At 36.8% G+C, this 23,446-nt stretch overlaps 1 protein-coding gene across 1 annotated transcript in view; it reads left to right on the top strand.

The window, feature by feature from the left end:
• The window catches only part of abtb2b (ankyrin repeat and BTB (POZ) domain containing 2b), a 78,558-nt gene extending 59,382 nt beyond the window's left edge, over window positions 1-19,176 (top strand). The window contains exons 4-17 of the mRNA XM_022672114.2: window positions 2,470-2,622; window positions 4,195-4,360; window positions 6,091-6,180; window positions 6,288-6,389; window positions 7,584-7,680; window positions 10,867-11,002; window positions 12,763-13,028; window positions 14,432-14,610; window positions 14,697-14,802; window positions 15,432-15,534; window positions 16,145-16,235; window positions 16,339-16,407; window positions 17,172-17,285; window positions 18,377-19,176. Coding sequence (XP_022527835.2) covers window positions 2,470-2,622; window positions 4,195-4,360; window positions 6,091-6,180; window positions 6,288-6,389; window positions 7,584-7,680; window positions 10,867-11,002; window positions 12,763-13,028; window positions 14,432-14,610; window positions 14,697-14,802; window positions 15,432-15,534; window positions 16,145-16,235; window positions 16,339-16,407; window positions 17,172-17,285; window positions 18,377-18,580 — 1,876 coding nt within the window. The 3' untranslated portion in view covers window positions 18,581-19,176. The remainder of the gene's footprint in view (window positions 1-2,469; window positions 2,623-4,194; window positions 4,361-6,090; window positions 6,181-6,287; window positions 6,390-7,583; window positions 7,681-10,866; window positions 11,003-12,762; window positions 13,029-14,431; window positions 14,611-14,696; window positions 14,803-15,431; window positions 15,535-16,144; window positions 16,236-16,338; window positions 16,408-17,171; window positions 17,286-18,376) is intronic.
• The last annotated feature ends 4,270 nt before the right edge of the window (window positions 19,177-23,446 follow it).

Genomic DNA, 23,446 nt, shown 5'->3' on the forward strand with positions numbered 1-23,446 from the left:
TTAGTATATTTGTGTAAGCTGTCCGAGTGAACATTAAAAATCTATATCTATATATAAACATAATAATAGTGTACTTGAACTATATGCGCAATGATTCAGATATATTATTCTACTTATACTTACATTTTTACCTACTTTATCTATAATTCAGTCTACTTTGAAAAAGTATACTTTATTTGGCTGTGCTGATTTTATACTGGTGATGTACTTAGTAAAAATATATGCTTAGTATTATTTTATAAAACTGTGCTTTTTATGATAAAACTATACATTTACTAAATGAGTCTGAAGGAGTCGATATTTCTGCAATAAAACTCTACTTCAGTCAAATTTGCTACAAAACAATAATTTTGTGTTGACAAATTAAAACTGTGATAATGAACTTTTATGTGTTAAATTTGTACCTAAAAAGTTTACTTTAGTTACTTTAGTGTCGATAAAAGAACTTTAAAAAAAAACTTAGCAATGAGAAATATTGCTTTTGTTTCCCCCAGTTTTTATACACTCCTCAAAATGAATGTGATGTTAAATCTATATTTTAATCAGATCTTTTGATTTTTAATAGATTTTTAATGTTCAGTCGGATAGCTCACACAAATATACTTAAATTATATTAAATAGTGTTGAAAATAACATACGACTAGTATACTCAATATGAATTTAGTGCAAATTTATATCATTTTAATTACAAATAAGTAGTAATTAAGTACAAATTATTGGTTCCAAACTAACATAACTTAAGTATACTTCTTTATCACAAGGGTGCTCTTTAGCTTTTAACGATTCATGTTGGGAGTTTGAAAAAAGTGACTTGAGTAAAAGTTTTAGAGTATTTTTATTCTTTATGCACTACACTAACACACACTCACTCATTCACTGAATTGAACAAGTGCTTAAAACATGCTTCAGCTAGGCTAATTTGACTATATTTAGCAGTGATAGAAAGCTACTGAGACTCTGTTAGCCTGATAATAACTGTCCTATTCATTCCACTATTTAAAGGATGCCTTTCAAGAACCAGTTTGACAGCTTACAAGTTGTAAATTGACAATGTCTCCCCCTACTGGCACACAGATACATACAAATTTAAAATCTTACATTATTTTTTTGTAAAACATTCACATTCTCATGTTGTAATGCTACTTTTTAAACTCTTCTTCACTGCTGACACTGTTTGAGATCACTTGTCTTTGCTAATGGTGTAGTTGGCTTTAAGTTCTCTCTGCTCTCATCATTGTTTAAGCGTAATAAAACAGACAAGAATACAACCGGGTCCATTTTATTTAATATACCTGTCTGAGGACAGATACACACATGCAGAGAGTGCGTTCGTATGGTCAGAGAGTGTGTGTGACCTGTGGAAGGAGTGTGAGCAGAAGCAGCTGTGGCTAATTTGGTGAGTTTATGGATGTGACAGGGTGCTGAAAGACAAAGCCCATCCTGCTGAAAGCTGGACTGGAACACAAGAGCCCTTTGTATCACTGTGGATTGATGATTTAGGCACTTTAAAAAGGGCATTCCAGACTAAAACTTGCATATAATGTGTTATTTGTCATGTTGTCATGGAACAGGAACGTGGTGATTGTGTCCCATGACTTTTGCTGTGTCCCATTTAGCCTAAAGAACACTGCACTGACCAGTGGGATATGCATGTAGGGTCTCCTACTATCAATGTGAATGTTTCTATGTTTTTGTCTGGACAATTCTAGGCAGAGCTACTGGTCACGATCATTATCACCCACTGCACTGTCCACTGTGAGTGGTAATGCCTAATATGATGTATATACAGGAAAAAAAATAGAGAGCACTTCATTTTCTGAAGAAGGTAGAAGGTAGATGTTTGATTAAAATTAACATGTTTGTTTTATTCTATAAACTACGGACAACCTTTCTTCCAAATTCCAAATAAAAATATTGTCATTTAGAGCATTTATTTGCAGAAAATGAGAAATAACAAATAACAAAAAAAAGATGCAGAGCTTTCAGACCTCAAAAAATAAGAGAAAGTTTTAAGAGTTCAGAAATCAATATTTTTTTGTTTTTAATCACAGTTTTCATGCATCTTGGCATGTTCTCCTCCACCAGTCTTACACACTGCTTTTGGATAACTTTATGCCTGCACTCCTGGTGCACACATTCAAGCAGTCAAGCTTGGTTTGATGGATTCATCTTAAACTTAATTATATTCCAGAGGTTTTCAATTTGGTTGTTTGTTAAACTTGAAAATCTCACTCTAGAGACTATTCCAGGCGAACTGTACGAGGTGTTCAGGTGTCTTTACAACTAATATATGGGTTGTTCCACTTTTTATTATAGACAAAATATCCGTTCTAACCCATTCCAGGGCTGTGGGGATGTGTCTAAATGTGTCCGTTGGATAAAATCCCTTGTAACCACCTGTTACTATGTCCTCCTGTATAGTACTTAGTTACTGTAATTTCAACATTCTATCCACTATGTTCTCCTCAGGCCTTTCCTCCTGCTGCCGCCCCTCATGGAGTGGATGCGGGTGGCCATCGTGCACGCCGAGCACCGCCGCAGCCTCCTGGTAGACAGTGATGATGTCCGACAGACAGCGCGGCAGCTCCTGCCAGGACTGGACTGTGAGCCCAGACTGCTGAAGTAAGAGACATCTCCTGACCTCACCGTCTTTCACCTCTCCACAGGACTCACACTTAACATCTGCTACCACAGTGCTGCTCCACTCCAGCTCTCAGACTATACATATAGTCTGATCACTCTCATACAAAAAACTGCTTTCAGGAATAGATCTAGGAACATCTTCTTTTTATGATAGAACATTTATTTATTTTTAGAGATTTAAAGGCTTTTAATGCTAAAAATAACTGTTTGAATCGTCTTCAAAACTAATTTTAGCATTCACCTCTATCTCGCTGTCATTTTTCCTTTCTGTTATGTATTTTTTTTATTGCTTTGTGAATTTCTTTGAGCTCCCACACAGTGTGGCTCATTATTTGGCTCCAATCCTGGAATGTGTTTTCCAATATATCTAACTCTTACACTGACAATGCCAAAAGTCATGGGATACATGAGGTAACATTGTGACTTTGGTCGTGTCTTTGACCATGTTCTATTGAAGAAAGCTAAATAATGCTTGTGGAGGTCTTCTGCATTGATTGTGAATTGGATTTCCGCCAGAGTCGATTGTCTGTATGCATGGACAATTCTAGCCAGATGTCGCCGGTCACGATAATTACCACCCACTGTGCTGTGCCTTTTATTCTCTACTAGTGTGACACTGTGGTTCGATGAGTTTAAAATATCCACTTTTTAATCCAGCTCCCACTGTTAGTTCTAGCATAGTGCCTTGCCATGAGCACAATTGCCAGTGTCCAATCTCACTTACAAGATGACACCACACAACATATACAGGTGTGGGTGTGTCTAAGCCTTCACCCGAGGAAAAAATCCATGATTAATTTACATACTGATATCTCTCAAGACTTTTGGCATGACAGTGTATTATATCCCATAAGTAATTTTATGCAAAACCCTCACTTTTTGATATAAAACTGAATCTGACTGACAATGTTTATGATGAATGGACCAATAGAAGTTGGTCCAGAATGACTGTTGAATGAATAACATCTTTTTATGTTTCCTTCCACTGACAGTAAAGTTGCTCTTTTGGAGATACAAGGTTAGCTGAACTAAAGGATCTTAAAAAGAACTGGAATTGGTCACCACTAATATTATGGCCTCTAGACTAGACTGTGACCTTTTCTTTACTATATTTTTTTACACATTTTAAATAGTCTGCATTTATAAGCAGTTGAGCATATATGACCTCAGAATATCCCCTCTTATTCATTTTACTGCATCACTTTATCAGAAATGAGCAAAAGCCATCTGCAGAGCCCTCAGAGTTTTATTTGCAGAACCCACCCAGAACTTTAGCCCACAGACTGATGTCAGAGCCCTGGCCTGACGCTTTATGATATGTTGTAACCTATCTTAGGGAAAGTACACTACTCCTCCTTTACTCAGAAACCTTCTCAAAAACCCACCCCCACTCCTTACCTCCCTTATTCTGCCACTTTATCTGGTTTTATTTTTATCTTGCTGTTCTTCTATTTTTCCATACTCCCCCTCATACTTTCTCACTTATTCTATCTTTCATTTTCTTAATGCTCTCCTCCTCTCCCACCTCTCTCTCTCTCTCTCTCTCTCCAGGCCAGAGTGCTGTTTTAGTTCCTTCAGGAGGCTGGATGCCAAAGCCGCCACTGATAAGTTCCAGCTGGATCTGGGCTTTCGCATGCTGAACTGCGGCCGCACCGATCTGATAGGGCAGGCCATCGAGCTGCTGGGGCCAGATGGGGTCAACAGCATGGACGATCAGGTACTGCACACAAAGTTCATACCACGGCCAGGCATGTCAAGATTATACAATTATGGCTTTAATACATTTTTTATCATTTGATTTCCTTTTAAATTTAATTTCCTTTGCTTTATTAAAAAAAATAAAGCAATTTGATGTACTTTGCAAACTTTGTTCAAGTTTTCAAACATACTGGTTACCCTCCTCTACCATCCATACAATCTTTATACAGTATATATTGTTGTTTTGCAATTACTTTCACATTTTCTCTGATGTCATAAGAGCTAGTTAATTCTAGCAGTGGGTGGAGCTTATTGGTGTGTCTTTTGGCAGACTAGACTAGAATTTGGCAAGCAAACCACACTACACCTATATGTTATAACATCCTTAAAACCATAAATTTGGTTGCACTGAGTGGTCCAGCGGTCTAAAGCGCTGCCACTGTGAGCGGGAGGTCGCCAGTTCAAACCCCCACTCATGCAGCTTCAGAGGGAGCAAAATTGGCCCTGCTCCCTGTGCTCTCTCCGCACATCACTCCTAGAGTGATGTCCACAGCACAGGGCGTCTGTGAGCTGATGTATCAGAACCGAGCCGCTGCGCTTTCCTCCGAGCGTGCGCTGGCTGCTCGGTAATGCTGCATCAGCAGCAGCTTGAAAAGAAGCGGTGGCTGACTTCACATGTATCAGAGGAAGCATGTGTTAGTCTTCACACTCCTGGTGTGTTGGGGCATTACTAGTGATAAGGAGAGTCCTAGTGAGTGGGTTGGATAATTGAACGTGTAAATTGGGGAGAAAAAAGGGAGAAATTTGAAATAAAATTATATAAAAAAAAATAATAAAAATACATTTGAATGTATAAAGAAAGGTTGAAAAAAGTATGAACATTTTGACTGGTTTTAAAAGACAAAACAAAAAAAAACAACAATACTAAAATGTCAAAATGTAAAATATACTAAAATGTACTGTCCCTGGTAACAAAAAAAGAAACTTAATTGTACTTAAAACATATTGAGAAATGTCCAAGTATGCTGTAAATATACTGAAAGATTTATGTACTTAAAATATATTAAAAGTACATTAATATTATGCTTTCATCAAATATTTTTTAATTTTTAAAAAGTACAATATAGTGTATTTTAAATAAATATACTACCATGAAGTACACTTTTAGTTTTATGTATTTTAACATACTATTAAAATGCTCATTTCCAAATATACCTTTGTTCCTTTTTAGCAAAGTGTGTTAAAAACAACTGTTACAGTAGTTTATTTAAAGTACAATGTATCATGTAACTTCTTAGAAAGTAAATTAAATTACTACATTGGATTTAAAAAATATATATATTTAGGTATTGCATAAATATAACAGTTAAGATGTATATTTCAATGCTCTGTAATTATGATTAGGAAAATATAAAAAAAAGTATATAAAATAAAAAATAAGATATGGTGTTTAAATGTCAAATAAAAATGTAAAGTTTTTTTTTTTACGTAAATGTATGTGAAAATAGATATATGCGTATGTAAATATAATTTAGGACGTTTAACAGCCCTACACACAACATAAATACTACATTAATTAACTAAACATTTATACTAAGCTTGTTTGTAGAAATATGTTCTTCTGAGCCAATAGGAGGAGGTTAAGGCTCGGACATGTTTAGCGCAGAGCCTCCAGAACAATATTGATGTAATTTCAGCCAGATTTCAGAGTGTCCTCACCCCTGCTGTGTGTGCGTGTGTGTGATGTAGGGCATGACCCCGCTGATGTATGCTTGCGCAGCTGGAGACGAGGCTCTGGTCCAGATGCTGATTGACGCTGGAGCCAATCTGGACATCGCAGTGAGTTTAACTGCTCTGCTATTTATTCCAGCTATTCCAGCTACTGCTGCTGCTGCTGCTTTATGAAGACTGAAACCTAATGCTGTGTGCATTTTCCTCCCACCCAGGTGCCAGTGTGCTCCCCGAAACACCCCTCCGTCCACCCCGACAGCCGCCACTGGGTGGCGCTTACGTTCGCAGTGCTGCACGGACACATCTCTGTTGTACAGGTTAGCTCAGTACTGATAGGAAATCAATATAATGTTTTATTCTTGATATGATTATTGTTTTACCTTGGTGGAAAAAAAAGTTGATTAAAGTATACAAAGCATTATTATACTATAGTGCACTAAAGTGTTCTTGTAGCCACTTTATTATTAATCAGTATATTTAAAGAGTTTTTTTTTAATGGAACAACTTTTTTTGCACTTATTAAACTTTAATTGTATAAATATAGTACAGAAATCTTACTTAAATTGTGCTAAGTGTTCTTAACTCTACTAAAATGGAATTATTTTAAATATACTTAAGTAACATTTAAACACACTACTTCATGTATATAACCCCATATTTTAAATATGTTTACAGTAAAATTATAATACATTTAATGAGTATTACAACTGCGTCACTATTATACACCGAGTACAAAAGTATATGTGGAAAGTATATGTGGAAATAAGTATTTTGGAAGTATATTGAATTGCATTAAACTAAAAGTGTACTTCATAGTATTTAAAATAGTATGATTGTCTTTTTTGATAGTATGATCAAAGTTTACTTTTAAACATTTGATGAGAGCATAATATTAATGTACTTTTTATTATATTTTAAGTAAGTAAAGCTGTTAGTATATTTACACCATACTTACAGACTTTTCTCAATAAATAAGTTTTTAAATACAATTAAAGCAGCACTAGGTATGATTTTCTTCGCTGCATTGAGGTGTAATAGGAATAGCGGTCCTCTCATGTCTGTGCCGGAGCTCCTCTGAGCTCAAACCAGACTCACGCTCGACCAACGTTCTCAAGAACTGCGACCTGCTTTCCGACCTTTAGTTCTAACAGTTTTACAAGGACTACTGGTTCATTCTTTAAAAACTAACGTACAGACTCTCTGGCAGAAGCTGGAAAGAGACCGAATATGTCTGTGAAAGTCAGAAAACGAGAAAGAGAAACTAATCAGCCTGAAACATTTATTACACTCTACAACTGTAGGGGGAGCCCACGAGCACAAAATCTCAATCCTACCTAGTGGAGCTTTAAGTATAGATTTTTTTTTTTTCACCAGGGTATTAAAAGACGTATATTTGTTTGATATTGTTACTGAGATTAAATTCTTTAGGAAAGGTATATTTATGTAATCACTTGTTGAGTATTTTTATGAGTTTAAGATGAACTTTAAACTGTAAACTTGTTGTTTTTTAGCTTCTCCTGGATGCTGGTGCGAGTGTGGAGGGGGCAGCAGTGCGTAATGGGCAGGAGAGCTGTGCAGACACTCCTCTTCAGCTGGCCTCTGCAGCAGGTGAGTAGAAGAGCCTGGTCATTCCACTGGCACACCTTTACCTGCTCAGCAGGGTGATTTATTCTTCACCTGCTGATTCACAGACACACCCTTTTAGCACTGCTATTAGTCAGTGGCCAACAGTCATGCCAAATAAGGAGTCTGACTGTTAATCTGGAGTGTCAGCTGGCAGGATTTAACTCAAAGAGTTCTGTGTTTATGAGGCTAAAGCCATTTGAGAATTTACATTAGTGTCAATAGGATTTGTGATGATGGGATTGTTTGCTTCAGTAATGTCTGTCATGGGTGGATTTTGTTTAGTTTATTTTAGTGAATTTTAGGGTGCAGTTTCCTGGACAGCCCTTACGGAAAAAAATACATACTTACAGTTCATTTTAATAGGTAAAGTTAAGTAAATTTGAAGTATATTACCATAATATATATTATGAAATAAGTATACTAGAGTCAGTGTACTAGTAGCAGGCTTGTACTGTATACTATTTTAATACTTCATGAGACTAAATTGGTCTAACTTGAGTGTATAAAAGTATACTTTTACATATGCTTTTGAATGTGTAAGTAGAACACTTTGAATACACAAGTAATCTACTAAAATGGGCAAAAATAAAACTTAGATGTAAATTGGTAATGCACTCTAAGTTTACTGCTTGTACACTTTTGTTCAATTTTGTAGTTCATACTAATTCTTAAGTGCACTGTTAGTTTAATACTTACAAATGTCTATTCCACTTTTTAGCTCTCAGTAAACTGGTAGCCTAGTGGTTTTATACTTAAAGCATACTTATAAGTAACTTTAGTGAGCAATCTTCATTCAAAATGCAGTGTAGTCCAAGACTAAGCCCCTAAAATCCACTTCCATAGCCAATAGTGCCACTGCTTTGGCTGCACTGACCTCTAAAGTGGGGGGGTGACACAACTCTAAAGACCCAAAACAAAGAAAATGCTAACGCTAATGCTAATGTTTTTCTAAACAAGCAACTGCACAGTCAGTCAGGAGATTCAGCACTGTTTAATCATCTCTCTGTGATTGTACTGTTTATGGTAACCATGTTAGTCAGCATGTTAATCACTAAATTACCTCCTCATCTGAGAGCAGGTGACACAAAAATGACTCAAAGACCCAACCACAGCAGTAATGTTCTTAATCTGTAATGTTCTTAAATTGTAGCAGCATATTAAACTTTTGTTATCTGAAAAAAGACTGAGAAAAGACTCCAAATCTCCAATACTCCAATCATCCAAAGAAAACATACATTAAATGTATGGGATGCTGATTATGTATACTATGCAACTATTTTTTTGTGCTTATTAAATGAAAAACACCTCGATTTACAGATTCTCATACAGACTGCTCTGTTTATTTTGGTTCCTTAAGTACATTAAGAGCTGTTTTATCCCCTGTACATCTCCATTAGAGATTTTTTTCACCATCCAATCGAATCCTGATGATTAAAGAGCCACTAAACCCTAAACCATATTTTTTTTCCCAATAATAGCTAAAATGTGTTTCATTGAAGTAATAAAAAATGTCAGTCCTGTTAAATTTTTTTAGAAACACTTCCTAACCTAAAGACATTTATTGTGTTAATTTCTGCCTCTGCAGCGCCCTCTCAGGTTCAACTGTGCTATAGGCGAGGATGATGTGTCTGTGTACTTTTGCAGATCAGTTAATCAATAATACCGCCCCCCTGCCAACGTCCATCATCTGGGTCTCACTTCTCTCAGAGGCACTTTGCTACTGCTGCTGCAGCTCAGCCAATCAGCTCTCCCTCCTGTTCTGCCTCTAAACCCATACATTACCCAGTGCCCCGCCCAAACTATAACATACATTTTTTTAGCCTTTTTTAAATTTGAGTCAGCTAAAATGTAGGGGGTTTAGTGCCCCTTTAACTTCACTGCCTGCCCACAGGTCTTATTTAACATTTTACAGTACGTGCAATAGGGGTGGGCGATATGACCCTTAAATAATATCACAATATTTCATGGTATTTTCACGATAACGATGCTCTTGACGATATGACAAAACACTGAATTATTATTTTTTCTATTAAATTGTATTAATGCATATGATGTATGCACACCCCTAACTGAGATATTAAGAAAATACAAGAATTTTAGCAGATTTGTAACAGAAGTCAATGATCCAGAATGTTATTATTAATGATATTAATAATAATCCTCTCTAATATCTCCATATATCCAGGATTAAAGTAAAATAAATGATACTGTACATATATAATCTGTCTCTAGTAGATATATAATGGATACATAAAACATACATAAAAAAGTAGAACCCTGATGTAATAATTAGGGGTGGGTGATATGGCACCATATTTCAGGGTATATCATAATCATGATATTCACAAATGTTGGCGATATTATTGCGTACGATACAACATGGAACACCCCTAACATGCAATGACACACACATAAAAACAGCACAGCATATCAGTGTTGGTGCATATTGCTATGCTAACAATGAAGCAGCTGATACAATAGCATAGTTTTTACACTGGTTCAAAATAATAATCTGAGCACTCAGATCCCCTCTAACCAATCACAGAGACTCTGAAAGAGTCATGTGTAAAGTCATGTAGCTGGAGAGGCATTGGGAAAACAAATACAGTGTCTGTGCTGAGGCCTGTACACCTCCACTCTCTCTCTCTCTCTCTCTCTCTCTCTCTCTCTCTCTCTCACTGTGCCCCTCTGGCTTTTTTTAGTGGCACTCGTCACTAAAAAGCTCATAGCCTGCCATCCACTGCTGACAATCCTAAAATAGGCTTCTGATGACAGCCCATAGCCAAGTTGTACAGTGAATTAACCAATAGGAGCTGACTGAACTGGGTCAGGAATGTGTGTTTTTGTGTTTTGGAAGTTTGTGCTGTGCTTTGTGCTGTGTGTGTGTGTGTGTGTGTTGTATGTGTGTGGATTCAGTGGGTGGGGCGTGGGGGTTCCTGGTTGGTTTAAACTTGTGGCTGAAATTCTGGGTTGGGATTGGAGAGAGGCCACACATGCCACACATGGAAGAACCACTGCAGCAAATTCCTCCCATACAGCTGCAGCACACACAGCCTGTAACCAGTGATTAGAGATGTAATCCTGTCATTCCCTCTCCTCCTCTCTCCCTCTCTCTCTCTCTCTCTCTCTCTCTCTCTCTCTCTCTCTTTCTTCCTGTCTGTCCTGCAGGGAATTATGAGATGGTGAGTTTGTTGTTGGTGCGGGGCGCCGACCCCTTGCTGAAAGCTCATGACGGAAACATTCTTACATCATCGCTTTACGAGGACATGAACTGCTTCAGTCACGCTGCTGCACATGGCCATAGGTACACCCTTTTACCCCCTGCTGATCACACACACACAGGCAATAGTCAAGAGTGTGCTCACAGACCCCCTCACTGATTATTTATTCATGGACCTCCAGTCAGTGTACACACCTACCCCCTACAGCTAAATTTGTCATACACATTCGTCATTATAATCAGTGTACACTAGGGCTGTGCAATAAATCCAATTTTTATTTTATTGTTATCGTGATACGAGTTTTCACAATACATGCATCAAAAGAGCTGCGATAATGAATAACAGCGAACTCATGACATGATCACAAAGGCTGGAGGTAGAGTGAGGTAGAGGTCTTCTCCTAATGGCATATACTGGATATATATAAGGGTGTTTGATAATGCTTTTGGATATCCCTATATTAGTATTATACATGATAAAGACCCTTAATGAATTTAAGCTTTTTTATGTGGCTTTGTGGCTTGGCTTATCCAAAAGATATCCAAAAGCAGTGTGTAAGACTGGCGAAGGAGAACATGCCAAGATGCATGAAAACTATGATTAAAAACCAGGGTTATTCCACCAAATATTGATTTCTAAACTTGTTTTCTTCGCATCTTTTGAGATTCGAAAGCTTTGCATCTTTTTTGTTATTTCAGCCATTTCTAATTTTCTGCAAATAAATGCTCTAAATACAATATGTTTATGTGGAATTTGAGAGAAATGTTTTTCGTAGTTTATAGAATAAAACATGATGTTCATTTTACTGAAACATATACCTATGAATAGCAAAATCGGAGAAACTGTAAATTAATTAAGAATCTTAAGTTGTATAACACTAATATTGGCATATTCAAAAAGCATTATCACACACGCTTTATAGTCAGTGTACGCCATTAGGAGCAGACTTGCACACTTGTATAATGTATGAATGATGCTATAGACTCTCTAGACTCTTCTAGAACTTTTCCAAATACTATGCAGAGAAGCTGCATGTGTAAATCAGTTGTACCGGACATTATTGGTACTTTATCTCATACCTGTCAAGTCTCCCGTTTTGGCCGGGAAACTACCGTATTTTACGCCTTCCTCCAGTATTTGTATTTTCCCTTAAATTTCCCGTATTATATTAAAATTGAAAAAACTTTATTATTGAGGAGACAGGGCACTGACCGCTCTGTGTCTCTTAATCAATCGTGGTGCCGGTTCAAGGAGAAAGTCCCGCCTTTCAGAAGAAACAGCCAATCAGGTTGCTGGTTTTGCGGAGCGCAGAGGAGGGTCAGGCAGTGTGGGGAAAATCCCCCTTATTTTTAAATCCAAAACTTGACTGGTATGTTATCTTGAGAGCTAATTTTGCATAGAACTTGTATTTGGTCATGCAGTGCCTCCTACATGTGCAACACAGGCACTAACTCCTTGCCTAAACCATGTGGAGCCATGTGGATTTCCTGTCGTAAACATTACTGATGTGTGAATGGGCAGCTCCGGATAAAGTCCAGACTCCAGGACATTTTCTGAAGTTTATATATGAAAATCACTTATGAGACAAGGACATCAATACAGCATAGACAGGAAACAGATGTTATTATCTCTGAAAGACACTGTTGGGCCCTTAGGCAAGAAGACCCTTAACCTTCGCTACCCAGGGGAGCCGTAGCATATCTGACCGTCAGCTTTCAGAGTTCTGGATTACTGATCACATGTTTTTGTGTCTGCTAAGCTTCCACTGTTCCAAGAACACATTTAATAAAAGCCAATGTTACCTTCCTAACCTTCATTTCTTTTTCTCCTCTTCTTCTCTCAGGAATGTACTGAGGAAGCTCCTCTCTCAGCCACAGCTGGTGAAGGACGATGTGCTCTCTCTGGAGGAGATCTTAGCGGAGGGTGTTGAGGGGGAGGTGGGGACACTCAGCAGGAACGGAGACATCCCACCCTCTCCCAACCCCAGCCTGGCCTCAGAGGGGGGACAGCCACGCCTCTGCAAAGCTCGCATGAAGGCCCTCCAGGAGGCCTCATTCTACAGCGCTGAACATGGGTACCTGGATGTCACAATGGAGCTCCGATCTCTGGGTAAGTCGACCACGCGTCAGAAGTCGTGTATTACAGTGCTTTTACTGTGTTTTGTTTAAAGCAGTGTTGTCAGCAGGGTGGATGTCAGTCAGAATGTAAAGCAAAGTATCAAAAAGTACCTAAAAACTGTGGTAAAATCACAAACACACAAAGTGATGAGTGGTGAATTGCTTTTAGGCTATGTTGGCACAGATGAGCACATTGATATGTTTGTGCTATATTCACCTGTCACCAAGTAGCGTTGGCAAATGATGTCAGCATTTCAAAAACACGCATGAAATCTGATTGTTCACATTCCTGCTGCATACCCACAAATTGGATATACAGCCAATAAAAACTAAATAAGAGACCACTTAAAAATGATGAGTTTCTTTGATTTTACCTAATTGAAAACCTCTGGAATATAATCAAGAGAAAGATGGATGATCATAAGCCATCAAACCAAGCTGAACTGCTTGAATTTTTGCACCAGTAGTGGCATGAAGTTAATGAAAAGCAGTGTGTAAGACTGGTGGAGGAGAACATGCCAACATGCTTGAAAACTGTGAATAAAAACCACCAAATTATTCCACCAAATATTGATTTCCGAACTTCTTTTCTTTGCATTATTTGAGGTCTGAAAGCTCTGCGTCTTTTTTTATTTCAGCCATTTCTCATTTTCTGCAAATAAATGCTCTAAATGACAATATTTTTATTTGGAATTGGGGAGATGTTGTCTGTAGTTTATAGAATGTTGATTTTACTTAAACATAAACCTATAAATAGCAACATCAGAGAAACTGATTCAGAAACTGAAGTGGTCTCTTCATTTTTTTTTCCAGAGCTGTATATTCAATCTAAAACTAGATATGAAAGTGACTCAAATCTATTAGGGCAAACAAATCTAATATGATGCCACTTCTAGCATTATAATATGACCATAGCCTTATACAATATAATGATATTGACAAAGTAAAAAATGAATAAACAGCCACACAGTTTGTTAACAGTAAGCTGTGGTTGTCTATTGCAAAAAAATAGAGGCAACATGGTCCTTAATATCTTATATTAATGCTTAATTCAGTTGATTTGTTAAAATTGGTCATATGTTCATGTTAAATATTGAATACAGTGATTGATGTTGCTTTTGCGGAGCCTATTGCATCCAGTAGTGAAGCCTGTAAGTGTACAGAACACATATACTACACTGTATTTGTGTGGGACAGAGATTTGCTGACATTCTCAGCACATTAACCAGTGTGTTCGAACCTCACCAAAGCAAGGAACTGTGGTAAATATACTCAGACCAGTACTGCTGTAATGTGGTCAGTACTGGTTCTGATGCGGTATTAAGGGAAGGGAATGCTGGGAAAGGGGGAATAGGAATGAGAACGGGGTGAGTAACTCTCTGCTGCCTCCTGCAGGTGTGCCCTGGACAATGCACGTCTGGCTGGAGTCTCTGCGCAGCGCACAGCTACAGTCCAGAGCCTCCGTCACGCTGTCCCTGCTCCGAGACTTCACCTCCATCAAGGAGGACAACTACTGCGAGGAGCTGCTGTCTGTCGGCCTGCCCCTCATATTCAGCATCCTGAAGAGCAGCAAGGTATCACAGTCTAATAACTGAGAGGATAACAAAAGTGCTGCATTTAGAACGGACTGATCCTAAACTCGAGCTTTATCTGTGTACAGAATGAAGCTATCATCCAGCAGATCGGCTCCATCTTCAGTCACTGCTATGGACCCGCTCCTATTCCTCCTGTTCCAGAGAGGAAGTCCACTCTTTCAGCACAGCTCGGTAAAAATAATACAAAAAAGATGTCTAATAACCCTTGTAAAGGAAAAGTGTATTAAGTATATTTAAAATATATATATATACTTAACATGGAAAAGTACACAATTTGTTTTTTAAATATGTACTTCAACACATACTAAATGTACTATTTTGGAGCAACTTAAGTATTTTTCAGTTGTAATTAAGCTATATTTAAATACATAAAAGCATTAGGTTGTATATCTTTTATATATCTTTTATATACCTTTTTCTTAAAAAAAAAACTTAAAGTATATTGTAAATGTACTACTTTTTCTAATGCTACTGGAAATGAAAAATACAGTAAAGTGCACTTTAAGCAGTATTTTAATGCCACTACCTATGTCAATTTCTATCAACACAATGTATAAATTTAAGCAGATTGCCTAAAAATACATTTCATGGAAATACAGAGAAAGTATATTTATTGTGTATTTTCATAAAATATATTATATTTAAAATGCTCTTTTAGTATTCTTTACCTAATTTGAACATACTTTTAATGCTCTTATGTATACTTCCTTTTCACAAGGGAAGTATTATGCTGCTACATGATGTGGGTTTAAATCTGTGAATTAATCAATTAATCAGTCGTTCTTTATCTTTATGTTTAGATCCTCATTTTTTAAATAACCAGGAGATGTCAGACGTGACATTTCTGGTGGAGGGGAAGCCGTTCTATGCTCACAGAGTTTTGCTAATGACAGCATCTGAGAGGTAAGGTATACATACCCCTTACTATAAATACAATCAACAGCCCAAAGTTTAAAGCTTTGGCTTTTATATAGCCTATTTTTTAGCTTATTTGTTAGTTTATAGACAGTGAGGTACACTGACATGATGCATCGTAAGACAGGACCTATCGTGTCCCATGACTTTTGCCATTTCCCATGGAAAAATGAATAGACACTGCACTGATACATGTGGATGGGATCACCACATGGTTCACGTGGACAGTTCTAGCCAGACACCAACGGTCACAATAATTATCACCTAATGCGAATGTTAAATGGTGGTACCACTTCAGAAATGGAATTTCATTTCTATCGCTTTAACTTCAATACAGTAACTCATGTTGCCCCGCCAATGAGCCTGCTGACCAATATTTAGTCTCACTCACAAGATAACACCTCACAACATATATAGTTGTGGACATTCGCGAGCCAACACCTTCACCATTCATTTTTCAATCAGTTTACTGTCATACTGTTATCCCATGTCATTATATGCAATTCTATGAGTGAATGAAGTGATTGAACAGATTGGGTAGACTCTATGTAGGATTAATCTATGAACCTGTACTCATCCCTGTGCTTTCTCCATCCAGGTTCAAGTCCATTCTGGGCTCCAACAGTTCTGGTAACTCTCAGCACTGCAATGACATCGAGATCAGCGATGTGAAGTACAACACTTTTCAGGTACCAAGAGCACCATCACTTCCTTGTACTCTAGTTCTGTACACTAAGGACCCCCTAGTGCTCTAAATATGAGTTTAATCATTTTCTCATGGATTTTCCTCAGGTGATGATGTCATACCTGTACTGCGGGGGATCAGAGTCTCTGAAGCTGGCTGTTCCAGATCTGCTGGAGGTAAAAGACTCAAGATTTTAGGCCAGAGAACAGCTCAGAACACAAATACAGCTCTGGAAAAAATAAGAGACCACTTCAGTTTCTGAATCAGTTTCTCTGATTTTGCTATTTATAGGTATATATTTGAGTAAAATGAACATTGTTCTTTTATTCTATAAACTACAGACAACATTTCTCCCAAATTCCAAATACTAATAGTGTCATTTAGAGCATTTATTTGCAGAAAATGAGAAATGGCTAAAATAACAAAAAAGATGCAGAGCTTCAGACCTCAAATAATGCAAAGATTAAAAGTTCATATTCATAAAGTTTGTAAGAGTTTAGAAATCAATATTTGGAGGAATAACCCTGGGTTGTACATCTTGTCATGTTCTCCTCCACCAGTCTTGCACACTGTTTTTGGATAACTTTATGCCACTCCTGGTTCAAAAATTTAAGGAGTTCTGCTTGGTTTGATGGCTTGTGATCATACAGCTTCCTTTTCCTGGATTATATTGCAAAGGTTTTCAATTTGGTAAAATCAAAGAAACTCATCATTTTTAAGTGATCTCTTACTTTTCTCCAGAGCTGTATTTCAAAAATAATCTAAGAAAAAAGGTTGGAGGCCTGGCAAAATGCAAAAAAAAAAAATCATCAGAATGAAGATGAAGTTATTTATATGCTTTAATAATAGTCTTTTTTCTGCTAATAAACAGAGGAAATAGTGCTGATGTGAACGACTATGTGTTTGCCAGAATAACTGATTTGAGCTGATCCTCTGTTAGATGCTGTCAGTGGCCAGTTTGTTCCAGTTGGCAGGACTCCAGCGGCACTGTGAACAGCTGTGTGCTCAGAACATCAACCTGGACAACGCAGTCAGTGTGTACAACACAGCCAAGGTAAGCAGTGCACTCCACATCTGCACCGTCACCTCTGTGAATACAGCAGGGGGTTCAGGGATGAGCGCTGTGCTGATGGGCTGTTTTATTATTATAGACCAGTAACTGCAAAACAATTATAGATGTAGCAGGACACACTTTACACTTTGACCCAGTGAGGCTTTATTTCCTCAGCTGCTGCATAAAACATATATTTGTTTCACATGTAGCTGCCATAACCAAACTAAAGAAAAATTTCATAACCATGATCTGCTTTTGTATTGGAAAAAGAAAATAGTGGGCCTCATTCACCAATATTTTTTTTCTCCAGCTTGTTACTGAGAAAAGTCTGAGAAAATAATCTGAATTTAGAGTTGTTCACAGCTCTTCTCTAACTCAGCTCATAAATTCAACAAATTCAACAACTAAAAAAATTTAATAGATAAGAAAAAAACATCAAGCTAATGTATTTTTTTTCCATTGAGCCTGAAACATGCACTATGTGGTTGCATGGTGACTATAAAATTTGTTTGTATTTATTTTTATTTTTTTGTCTGGCGCTTCAAGGGATTTTGTATGATGAATTTCTTTGATTTTACCAAATTGATATAATCTAGAGGAAGAAAGAGGTTTGACAACAATCAAACCAAGCTGAACTGCTTGAATCTTTGAATCAGGAGTGGTTATTCAAAAGCAGTGTGTAAGACTGGTGGAGGAGAACATGCCAAGATTCATGAAAACTGTTATTAAAAAATAGGGTTATTCCACCAAATATTGATTTTTGAACTCTTAACACTTTAAGAATATAAACTTGTATTATTTGCATTATTTGAGGTCTGAAAGCTCTGCATCTTTTTTGTTATTTCAGCCATTTCTCATTTTCTGCAAATAAATGCTCTGAATGACAATATTTTTATTTGGAATTTGGGAGAAATGTTTTCTGTAGTTTATAGAATAAAAAAAAACATTGTTCATTTTACTCAAGCATAAACCTATATATAGCAAAATCTGAGAAACTGATTCAAAAACTGAAGTGGCCCCCTAATTTATATGTATGTATTTAACATGCTCATTAAATATTAATGATATTAAAAATTGTATCTATTTTTCAGGCTCATGGTGCAGCAGAGCTGAGTGCATACTGTGAGGGCTACTTCCTTCAGAACATGGGCTCTCTGCTGGAGAGGGAGAGCTTCCGGGGGCTGATCTGTGGGCCTGGAAGCCGCTCCAGCCCCGGGAGAGACCTTCTTCTGGAGGAACTGGAAGGAACACTAATCTGCAGGATCCGTTCACTGCACATCACCTCCCGTGTGTGAGAGGAGGAGGCCAGAGAGGAGCTGGAGATGGAGGAATAAAGCTAGAGAAGGACAATAAAGGACAATGACTGAGGATGATGGACAATGATGAGAGAGAAGGAGAGAGGAAAGGTTACAGAAGACAGAGTTCCTGTGAAGATGAACAGAAAGAGAGAAAATGAAGTGGAGTGGAGGACAATATTGAAGTTGGAGAGAAAGTAGCAGTAACTGTGAAAGTTGTGCAACGTGGGCAGAGATTGTTTTTTTCGAGATTTTCAGTTTGGGAGCTTGCAGCTATGGACAATGCAAAGAGTGTAAAATACATATACTGAATGCAGTGGCATTCTAGTAGCTAAAGCTATCAACATGTAGAAGCCCTAAAATTGTGTCTGGAGAACAGCGTTCGTTCTATGCTCGGACACACGTCCATTGTGCATTTTGAGAGTCGATGTGGTGGGAGCCGTGCTGGATGGAGTGGGAAATTTGAATTTTTATAAGCTAAATTGCAACAAGTGTATTGGAGAAAGGAATGGACATTTTCTATTTAAAAATGTGAGATTATTTAAGTTCCCTTTTTATTGTGCTTTATGCCAAACAAATAAAATAATATAAAACAAGATGTTGATATTTTGTGAATATGAGCAATTTTAGCATTCATTTCTTCTGTAAAAATATTAGGTATATTAGATGAGAAAAGGTATTGGGACACCTGCTCAAAATCAAGAGTTTGAAAAAAAAGAAAAAGAAAAAAGAGCTTAACATGCTTTTGTTGGAGTAACTGTCTGTACTGTGCAGAGAAGTCACCCCAACAGAAACATTACATTTAATGGATGCTTTTATCCAAAGTGACTTACAAATAATAATGAACATTACCAATAGAATACATAGATGTTCAAGACAAAAACATTTAAGACAGAGCCTAAAGGACGCTAATGGGAAATAATGGGATAGAGGAGTAAAGGAGGGGAAGAAACAGGAAGTGAGGTTAGAAACAGTTTTAGCTGTAGTTTGTTAGAGGTGTTAGGAGAGTAAGTGCTCTTTGAAGAGCTCTGTCTTCAGGAGTTTATTAAAGATAGTGAGAGATTATCCTGATCTGGTAGTGGAAGGTAGTTTGTTTCACCATTGGGGAACTCGGTATGAGAACAGTCTGGGTTGCTTTGTGTGAATGTTTGTTGCACAAACACAGTTCAACTGCTGCACTACTCAATGCTAGTCTACTTCAGGTGTGACATTAGCATTAGGCATAGTGCCAGCATTTAAAGGTTTGTAGGTGCATCTAAAAAAAATATATCATTAAAAAGTTACTTTATTTCAGTAATTCAGTTCAAAATGTGAAACGTGTATATTATATAGATGTGTTACACACAGAGTGATCTATTTTAAGCGTTTATTTATTTTATTGTTGATGATTATGATGTACAGCCAATGAAAACCCAAAAATCAGTGTCTCAGAAAATTAGAACATTATATAAGACCAATTGGTACTTTTGGCAGTGTGGGCAGTGTGCCAAGTCCTGCTGGAAAACGAAATCCGCATCTCCATAAAAGTTGTCAGCAGAAGAAAGCATGAAGTGTTGTAAGATTTTCTTGGAAAAAAACACTTCACTGATTTTGGACTTGATAATAAAACACAGTGGATCAACACCAGCAGATGACATGTCTCTCCAAACCATCACTGATCATCAGTAAATTTTACATTTCATTTGTAAATCAAAGAACTAGAGTCTGGAGGAAGAGTGGAGAGACACACAGTCTAAGCTGCTTAAGGTCTAGTGTGAAGTTTCCACAATTAGTGATTGTTGCTGGCAACTTTTATGGAGATGCAGATTTCATTTTCCAGCAGGACTTGGCACACTGACAAAAGTACCAATTGGTCTTATATAATATTCTAATTTTCTGAGACACTGATTTTTGGAATTTCCTTGGCTCTAAGCCATTTTCACCAACAATAAAAGAAATAAATGCTTAAAATAGATCACTCTGTGTGTAATACATCTATATAATATATGAGTTTCACATTCTGAACTGAATTACTGAAAAAAGTAACATTTGTAATGATATTAATTTTTTTTTAGATGAACCAGTGTGTTTACCTGCTCCAGAGAGTACTATTTTGTTGGTAGTCTCTATAGGGAGCAGACCAATCCTAATTAGTCTTAATTAATTAGGGATTAATCCTTGTCCTTGATTATATATAAAATGCTGCATTGTCCAAGACCCTGCCTGGAAAATGTCCTATATGATGTTTTCTTACCTGTTGCCTTAGCAATAAGGCTTTAGAATGTTTTTTTTCCCCCTCTGGGTGCGTAAATAGCTTTTACTCATTGTGTGTGTGTTGTGTTCACTTCCAAGAAAGGGTTAAATAAAGGACATCTTACCTTAGTACAGTATTGTAGCCTCAGAGGTGCAGAAACAGATGGGTTGCTTGGTTATATGGTTCCACCACCTTGCTGCCTGTCTTCCATACATCTTGAGGAAAGATGGGTGAAGCTGTGGCATACGTGGACCTCAGAGGACTTTTGGTACAGATCTGGATTCAGCCATCAGGTACATAAAGGCTGGTCCAGTTATAGTTTTGTATGCCAGGATCAGGCTTTTAAATCTTATGCAGGAAAGTACTGGAAACTACAGGAAGCCAGTAAAGAAATCCAGTCCTGTGATGCTCCCTCACTAGTGCTACTGTTTCCATACACTGCCAATCAAAAATAATTGCTCTAATATACACTCTTGTTTAGTGAGAATAGAGAATATCCCTAAATAATGACTAGATAATGCAGGTTTCCACACCATCCATCAAGCTATTCCCACTATAGATTCATAAGCAATGACAAATACAGCTCTGGAAAAAAATAAGAGATTACTTCAGTTTCTGAATCAGTTTTTTCTGATTTTGCTATTTATAGGTGTATGTTTGAGTGAAATGAACATTGTTGTTTTATTCTATAAACTACGGACAACATTATTCCCAAAATTATTGTAATTTAGAGCATTTATTTGCAGAAAATGAGAAATGGCTGAAATAACAAAAACGATGCAGAGCTTTCAGACCTCAAATAATGCAAAGAAAACAAGTTCATATTCATAAAGTTTTAGGATTTCAGAAATCAATATTTAGTGGAATAACCCAGATTTTTTATTTAGAGTTTTTATGAATCTTGACATGTTCTCCTCCACCAGTCTTACACACTGCTTTTGGATAACTTTATGCCACTCCTGCTGCAAAAACAAATCAAGTAGTTCAGCTTGGTTTGATGGCTTTTGATAATCCATCTTCCTCTTGATTGTATTCAAGATGTTCTCAAAAATCAAAGACATTTATCATTTGTAAGTGGTCTCTTTTTTCCAGAGTTGTATATGAGGAGTTTCACTTATAAAATATAATGAAAACTGAAATTATTAAGCAGCTATAAAGACCAGAGGAGGACTGACAAAATACTGATATACACCATTTGTTTTTCTTGTATTTCTTTCTAGAAAATACAATTATTTCATAAAAAATACAGTACCAGTCAGAAGTTTTGACTCACCTTCTGTTTTTCTCATTTCTATTTTTTAAAATCTAAATTCAATATATTTTCTACATTGTAGATTAATAATAACAATATGAAAACAATAAAGGGACACATATGGAATTGTGTTGTACACAAAATAAAGTGTTTGTCCTTTAAAATCCCCTGATCTAAACCTGATCAACTGAAATGGTGAGAAAATACCAAGAGTGTGCAGATCTGTCCTCAAAGATAAATGTGCTACTTAGAAGAAACTAAAGTATAAAACATATTCTGGTTTGTTTAACACTTTTTGTTTACAACATTTTTTTTCACAATGTAAAAAATATAAAAGGAAAGAAAACACATTGAATGAGAAGAGGTGTGTCCAAACGTTTGACTGGAACTGTATATTGACTCTTTTTCAGACACTTCTTAAAGATACTTAAGTTGACTTTTATCAGTGTGTTTTTTTTACACTGTCCGCATATCAAGTGACTCTCCTTAGCCTGAGATCTTATAATATAATAATGTTGGGCTAGTACTGAAAAAGTGTGCTTTTCAGATTAAAATGCTATAAAGCAATATTTTCCATTAGATTAGTTTAAAATTTGAAGAAAACTAGAGGAGGTAATAGAGAATAGTGCTGGTCATTTGCAACATTTTTCTATATGAGTTAGATTTTTTTTTTTTTTATGTCTATAATATTGATAATCATCCAGAGATAATCGATTATCACAGACAAGTATTTTTTTTTAATAGAAAACTTTATGTAATTGTTCTCAGGCCATTTCAGGGTCTCCATTGATAACTGGAATGCCTATAAAATTTTGATTAAGAGCTACTGGCAACAAATTAACAGCCAGGTCGCAATACACCCCATATACGCAATGAAAAGATAGGAAAAAGCAAAGGCTTTGACAAACCAAAAGCACTCAGCACAACAAAACAACCCCCACAACAACACACCTTAGACACACCCTGAGACACACATACAAGGCCACACACACATTCCTAGTAAGTGAATGAGTTTATTGTTATGTTTTGTTTGATTTTTTTTTCTTTTCGTATTTTTTTTAGTTTGTTTCCGCTCTGAAATCTGAAATTGCTCACAGTTATGTTACAAGGGGTTTTACAGCTTCATGGTTTGTTCCTGCTCTGCAGCGGCCAAAGATAAGTGTTCATCTCGCTCGTCGTCTGGAGCCTTAATGTTCAGTAGAAGAAGACAACTGTATAAAACAGGATGATCAACAACAGGTATTGCTTTGTTTTTGTTTTGTCCCAAAAAAAAAAAGAAATTGGAAAAAAAAAGAAAAAAAAAAGGAACTCTTAGTGTGTCTGTAAACTAGGGCTCGCGAGACGGATGGAATCGTTTTCTTTCCTTGTAGAGGGTAGAGGG

Source organism: Astyanax mexicanus, chromosome 2, assembly GCF_023375975.1.
Source record: "Astyanax mexicanus isolate ESR-SI-001 chromosome 2, AstMex3_surface, whole genome shotgun sequence".
NCBI classification, from domain to species: Eukaryota; Metazoa; Chordata; class Actinopteri; order Characiformes; family Acestrorhamphidae; genus Astyanax; species Astyanax mexicanus.